Source organism: Tachysurus fulvidraco, chromosome 15 (genome assembly GCF_022655615.1).
Source record: "Tachysurus fulvidraco isolate hzauxx_2018 chromosome 15, HZAU_PFXX_2.0, whole genome shotgun sequence".
NCBI classification, from domain to species: domain Eukaryota; kingdom Metazoa; phylum Chordata; class Actinopteri; order Siluriformes; family Bagridae; genus Tachysurus; species Tachysurus fulvidraco.
The window spans coordinates 14,705,236-14,712,613 of NC_062532.1; the positions used below are offsets into that span (position 1 = coordinate 14,705,236).

The 7,378-nt window shown below is 36.9% G+C and overlaps 1 protein-coding gene across 4 annotated transcripts; it reads right to left on the bottom strand.

The window, feature by feature from the left end:
• Nucleotides 1-804: 804 nt before the first annotated feature.
• On the bottom strand, nucleotides 805-5,445 carry dnal4a (dynein, axonemal, light chain 4a). 4 transcript variants are annotated; one of them, XM_027139200.2, is made up of 4 exons: nucleotides 5,263-5,445; nucleotides 4,325-4,408; nucleotides 2,721-2,804; nucleotides 805-2,000 (listed from the first exon to the last, which is right to left on the bottom strand). In XM_027139200.2, exons 2-4 carry the CDS (start codon nucleotides 4,394-4,396, stop codon nucleotides 1,836-1,838), a joined length of 321 nt encoding a protein of 106 aa, XP_026995001.1. In that variant the 5' UTR covers nucleotides 4,397-4,408; nucleotides 5,263-5,445; the 3' UTR covers nucleotides 805-1,835. The 4 variants fall into 4 exon arrangements, with proteins under 4 accessions (XP_026995001.1, XP_026995002.1, XP_047657146.1 ...); XM_027139201.2 differs by having other exon boundaries at nucleotides 5,235-5,344; XM_047801190.1 differs by lacking the exon at nucleotides 5,263-5,445 and adding an exon at nucleotides 5,216-5,251.
• Nucleotides 5,446-7,378: the final 1,933 nt, after the last annotated feature.

Consider the following 7,378-nt stretch of genomic DNA (forward strand, 5'->3'; position numbering starts at 1 on the left):
AAATCTCCAGTTCTCCTGCTGTGAACCAATCTGTGCACAAACTCAGAGCTGCACAGAGAACTCAGGACTGCACTGGCTAGAATGGGATCAGTGATGATAAAATGCTGTAAGAGAGGTTCTAAAGGTGAACGGTGGTAAGATGCCTAGAAGAGAAATAAGCACAAATGCCTTGATGTTGAAGGAATGACATTTTTTAAGGATAAAGTAGAATGAGGAATGAAGAAGGTATATAGTGAATTTCCGAATGCTGCTGTAAGCGCGAGAGAGCGCGAGAGAGCACGAGAGAGAGAGCGAGATGCAGCCAAATGAGATCTAACGGCTAAGCTGAAATGCACAAGGATGTAAAACTTTTAGCTGATAGAGTTCAGCAAAGCACAAAAAAAAAAAAAAAAAAAAGCCCACTAATGGCAGATCAGTCAACAACAGGAAATTATTCAGACTACACATTACAGGCATCAGATTTTGCCCACATGGCATTATTTTATTTATGTACCACTGCAGCTTGGTGAAAATGCTACCAAGTGTTTTTTTTTTTTACTTAACTTCACATAAACAAATGTTGTCAGGAGTCATTTGACATGGAGTCACAAATCACCTGTAAAAAGTCTATAGTATTAATATTTTTCAGTAATGACTATTTTTAGTTCCAGTAAAGCCATGGTACGTGATATAACTGCAGCACAAATATTTCATTATGATCTTTACTTCTTTAGGTTTTTTTTTTCTACATTTTTCTACAAATTTGTCTTTTCTACAAATTCTAATTGTTAAATAAATAAATAATAAATCAATGACAGCACCAAGTTATCTATTGACATTTTTATTTATTTAAAAAGATTTACACTTGTATTCAAGTTAACAGACAGGACAGACTTGATAGAAATGCTGGTTTAGTAAGAAAAAAAAAGAGATAAGGGTGAAAAAAAGAAAATTAAGAAAATAGAGGAAGCTCTTTGAAAATGATTGCATGACAAGCAATCTGAAGGAGGAAAGGAAGAAGTATTACTGAACATGATTTTCTTTAGATATCTGATGGGGAGTTACATGAAGACATCAAACACTCTTCTCTCTCACACACCAACACACAGAACATATATATTTAAAGGAGCAGTTTGTAATTTTTAGAGCCCTCTGCTGCCTCGTAAGGCATGAAATGAGGGCAGACCTGAGCAGCTCTGATCTGGCTGGGGGTGGAACATATTTCCGGGCCAGAAAAGTGTAAACGGAAGCCTGAGATAAAGACACGAACCGATCCACTTCATGCCAATACTGCAAATCACAGTTTTCCTAAGGTATTTCTGAAATTACGTGATTATTACAGGTCGAGATACATTTACACATTACAAACTGCACTTTAAAAATCACACTGGGTGCAAATATTACAGCAGTGCTACCTAGCAGGACACAGACCAACAAAATGTTATGTAAATCTGTCCACTAGACGTAAACTGAATTCTCACTGCCATTGTCAGCATTATTTATTTATTTATTTTTAAAATCACCCTAGCATATAGCAGTCCATATCATTCACTGAGACAATTAGTAGTAGCTATCAGTCAATACTGGAGGTGGAGGCTAAGGAAAAAGTTATATATCGACTCCACTTGATCCTCTGCATTCAAAGTAAAACAGCAAAAAAATTAAAAAGTATAGAAGCTATAAATGGCCTATACTGTCAGGTTTTCTCTCAGACATACAAACTTACATGAACACACATGCACACAAAGGTCAAGTAGAAAAAGATCTGCATAGCTGAAACAGTATTGTAAATACATGTATATAAATATATAAAAGTAGGTAGTGTGTGGATGAACAGGAAAGAGGCTGGTCTGAGATCAGGAGCATTTCCAAACACACACTGCCAGGCTTCCACCGAAGAACATGTACAACAGATTCTTTACTTCATGAGTCACCTCAAATCCAAAACCCTCGCCGATTACCACATGCCAGGAACTCCCGAACTTCTTATCCATGGACTCCTTTATCATCTTAGCTGCACTCTAAGGAAGAGAATAATGTAAGTCAAGACCGAAAAGTTTATATGCACCATATGCAAGCAGACACACTTCTTATTGCTGCAAACAACTTCCTAAATCATCAGTTATATAAATGTAAGTTATATAAATGTAAGCTTTTTGTTTCGGGAATTTGATCAGCTCATCTGCATAAACTACAACACAATTTTATCACTTTGATGCTTCGTTATGAATTACTGCATGAAGTGATGTTTCGAATCTGTTCTTGCCAGTAAGTGCAGTAAATCGTCAGAAAGTAAGAATGCTGTTATGCATTGGCATGATCCTCTGAATATTCTCCATCTATGCATTGACTTAACAGAGCTCACCTTTTATTTCAGATTTTTGATATTGGCTGGTATTTTTGGGACTTGTTTTGAAGTTACATCTGGTTGCTTTCAACAGATGTGGCTTTGCAGTGTTTATTACAAGACTGCTCTGAGTCAATCATCCCACATTCCTGAATTTATCAAAGTTAACAGAATGCATGTTAGCTTTTACCGAATGAGTAGGATACAGTAACAGCCCAGATGGCTACACTATCAGGGTCTGGCGTGATGTAAGAGTATAGACTTTGGGCCAGACAGACTGAGAATTTGTCAGCACTCCTACGAGCGTGGGTTAGATAACAGATCCAAATACAGAGCCAATTCAGTAACTCTCCTCTTACCTGGCCATGACGGGAATCATACACACAGTTCTAACCTCATTATTGGTGGCAAACTTTTCACAGGCTGTGACACAGAGCTCCATAGTTTCGACTCTCATCTCCTCTGGCATGTCTGTGTGCTACAACAGAAACAGGGTTAAATTTAGGGTTTTAGAGACAAATCTTGTAAACAGTGTAGAAATGAGTGGGTTTTCCCCTCATGATTTTACATGATTTCACAGATAAAAGTTCTAAAGTTGATTTCAAGAGTGGCAAATGCATGTGAAATTTGTTCCTGTTAACTCTCAATAAGTCATTAATAACTCTCAATAATAAGAGAGAGAGAGAGAGTGAGAGAGAGAGAGAGAGAGAGAGAGAGAGAGAGAGAGAGAGAGAGAGAGAGAGAGAGAGAGAGAGAGCTAAACACATAGGTATCGCCAAATCACCTTTTTGGTACAGTCAATGCAGAAAGACTGCATTGCTGAGCCCAAGAACAAAAACAAAAAAGGAGATAGATGTGTTATGTTTCAAAGTCAGCAATCATGAGAAGGCCTCAACAGAGTAAATAGAGAGGGTTTAGCACAAGGTGTAAACTACTGGTAAGACAAAAGCAGGAAAGACAGATTAAAGATTGCCAAAAATGTGGTTTGCATGTAAATGGCTACTAATGGAACTGCCCCCTTGTATTTACTGATGATGCGTCTGACGTGAATAAAGCAGCGGGATGAAGTTTGAAATGTATAGAGCTTTATTATTAGCTTAAAGCATACTTCAAATGAAACCCAAGACTGCCCAAGTCAAACACTTGACCTGAATCTGAAACAAAGCGGATAGCAATGTGCTCCAAGAATAAGCAGCACCTGAGGAGAGGTGAAGCCTTGGCAGACTATCACCAAGAAAGAAACTAAAATGATGATACCAAATGTTCATGCCACTGTGAATATGAATTTTAAGGACCCTTGCTTCTGAATATACATTACTGAAAAAATATATCATTAGGAATTATTATAAATGTCAGAAAGAGTCCAGCCAGAAACAGATGGGTCTCTTGACCTCCCTTGGAACAAAGCAGTATGACTGGGTTTAACATGCTGTTCTGTGTGGGAGTGTTCCAGCGTTTTTACATCTGCAGTGTATGTGTGAACTGACACTTTTGTCTGTACTGAATTTTGCAAAAAATGTTTACTCAAAACACTTTTATAAGGATAAAGGATTTATCTTTAGGATTTTAGTCAATCTAATCTTAACTTAAATCCAATTATCTATTAATGAGGCACTAAATCATAACCAGTGGCCAAGGTTAATTTAATAACGTGCTTCTAGTAATAGAAATACAAACTGTATTCAAATTTGGTAAAGAAATGAACTGAAGAACTGAATTTTCCTGGATGGAGATAAACAAGAGAAACAAGGTATATGAGGTAACAAGCATTCAGATGACTTGGAGTTCAGAAAGAAAAATCAGCAAAATGAGAATGCTCAAAACACTCTGGTGAGTTAGAGGTGTATTTAACCCTCCTCAGGTTTTTCCCCATGATATAGTTTGTATTTCATGCTACAAACCAGATAAATCATTCAGATAAATCTTACTACACTCTGAATGAAATAAAGGACAGCATACATATACTTCTGTAGAGTTGCTATAAAACTGAACACATACCCTAATGAGAGGAAAGCTGTGTAGTCTCTTGTAGTCTGCATCCTCCTTTTTACTTTCTCCCGTTTCTGCCATTTGGATTTTTGACTAGAGACAAATACAAACAGGAAACCTGATCATCAGGCTGCCAATACTTGAATATAGAGATATTCAAAAACATTTTAGAATCTATCCTGATATGTTGCTGTATCAGGCACAATAGGTAGGAAAGATCATGCAGAAGAATGCACATGTTGAATACATATCCAAACGAGTCCTAAAGTTTAAAGATAACACTATACCTGGAAATATATGAATGAACACTATACCCGAATGAATGAATATAGCCGTTAAAAGAAAGCACATTAGAAAGTAACCCTGTTATTTTTACTAAGACTAACAATATAAATGCAGCCATTCTTATTCCCTTGAACACCCTATGGATTGGGGGTATAAAACCATAACAATACCGCATCTAAAAATTGACCGACGTCTTAAGAAGAGGCTAAATAATGACTATAAATATTTCAGATAAAAATACATACCGGTAGATATATAAATACATATCTTGCACACAGCTAGCCAAGATACCTTGGGCTGACTAGCGCGCTAGCCGAACAATGGAAGTCAGTGTATTTTGCTAACAACAAATGAGACTAGCTTTCTAATTTCCCTTCAGCGGTTTTTTCCGATAGCTCTAAACAACACACATTGTACATGGAATGATTTGGAAAAAGTAACCAGGAGTGTGTAGTCATAACCATACTGTCTGCTAGCAATTTGTTTTGGGCTAAATGCTAACAGGCTAACATAGCAACCATACAGGCATTAGCTACCCTTGCTAGTTTGTGCACAGAACAGAAAAATGAAACCCAATGGACTAATTAAGAATAACAAGCATCTGAAGCACTATACACTCGGTGGGTGACGTTACCGCTGTCTCGCGCTGCGAAGAAACTTACTTTCTTCAACTACCGTTGACATGGAGACAAATCAGCCATAGCAACCACGGAGGAGGACACCCACGTGATTGTACTACTTCCGGCGTCGTGTGTGTGTGTGTGTGTGTGTGTGTGTGTGTGTGTGTGTGTGTGTGTGTGTGTGTGTGTGTGTGTGTGTGTGTGTGTGTGTGTGTGTGTGTGTGTGTGTGTGTGTGTGTGTGTGTGTGTGTGTGAGAGAGAGAGAGAGAGAGAGAGAGAGAGAGAGAACAAAGAAAACAAAAGAGTTATTTATTTATATTATTATATAACATAAATCGGTTGGCTGGTTTGCCTGAATGGTGTATAAAAGCTTTTTTTAGCTTTTCTTTTTCTTTTCCAAGTGAAAATAAATCTGAATATTATAATCATATTTCTACACCTTTTCCTTGTATTACCATATTACTTAAACTAATCATTTCTGAAGTGACATATCCATAATACTTATGTGATTACAATGTTTTATGTTGGATATGTCCAAAATGACATATTTCTGTATTAAATAGTACACAGTATAACATGCTGTTTTCACAGAGCAATATTGGGTGGCGTGGTGTAGATGATGAGATCAGCTTGTGGTCACGTTCTCCCAGTGTGGGTTTCTGCTGACTTCTCTGGTTTCCACCCACCGCCCAAAAAAAGCACGGCATAAGGTTGACTGGCTGAGCAAAAATACCCCTAGATGTGAATGAGGGTAAATGTATGTGCACGGTGTAAAGCGATGGGCTGACTTTCATCCAGGCTGTTTTTCTGCCTTGCCTCCACAGTTCTTGGGATAGGCTCTGGATTTATCACGAGTCTGACCAATATAGAGCACTTCTCGAAGAGTGAAGAATGAATAAATATTTTGACATTCAGAACATGCTTCTTTCTAGCCTGAAAACCTATAAAATTATGTAGACCGAAATAGTGCCTGTGCTTTTCTGATGAACTTAAATTGCTTTATGTTGGCTCATGGTACTGTACCTCAAGTTTTTAAAACCCACTCTTAAATTATTTGATATATTAAATGTGTGTGAGATTAGATGTGATTGCTAATTTATGACAAAGCCACAAGGTAATCCATGCAAAGCATTTTTTTTCCATGAGCAGAAGAAGAATACTACTAGAAAAAATCACTTTCACAAGGAGGACTGAAAAGACAGTAGGTGTCCTATTTTCTTTTGAAAGTAGGTCTACACTGATGACCTAATAAGAGGATCGTGGGAAATAGCTAATTGACCTACATATCCCTTTCTCTATGCCCCAATTTCAAAACCACCACATCCAATTTACAATGTCAGTCTTGATCTTACTGATGGAGAAGATGATAGAAAAGAATTAAACAGAAAAAAAGACTGACATTCTGACATCTGTCAGTAACATCTGACATTCCTTTACTGGATGTAACCTGCATAAAGAATCTGATTTAAATTGTATGTATTGTGTAATTTATTATTGTCTTCAATGTAGTTCCTTTGTCAAGTGTAAGGTAGATGTAAAATGCTTTTAAAATACTAGAGAGTAGTTAATTCCAGGGGCATGAGGTCCACGGTGTGGCACAAGGGCTTGTGACTGTGTGAATTGATGCTTTCACTGTCCTATGGAGTCCCACTGTCCTCTACAGTTAATTTATTCCACTCTTCCACTTTATAACCTCTCTTGATTGTTCCTCTCACCTTTTGGAAGAAGAAAATGAAAGCCAAAGAAATCTATTTTGGTAATAGCAATGTAATAATTTTTTTCCCCTTCTACTTAAACTGTGGCAAATTTATAGTCTTTTAAGACCCTTTCATTCATGAAGTACAATTTATTGTAGAATTTGGTATTGCAGAAGGTTAAAAATGTAAGAGATCCTTATATTAAATAAGATGTCATTTTATCGCTTAAATTGCTAATGGCCCTTCCAATAAATTGCTTTGTTGTGTTTAACATTATTAATTTGAACAGCACAGAAACCTGCCCGCTAACTTCAGAAGTTATGAAAACGTAATAGAATGTCTTCATAATATATTATACATTTAAATGTGGAGCACAAAATAGAAGAAATAGAAAGGACAAAACTCTTAAGATTAGGTCTTTTTCTTTTTTTACCAGTTTTTGTGGTGTTTCTACTAATTTC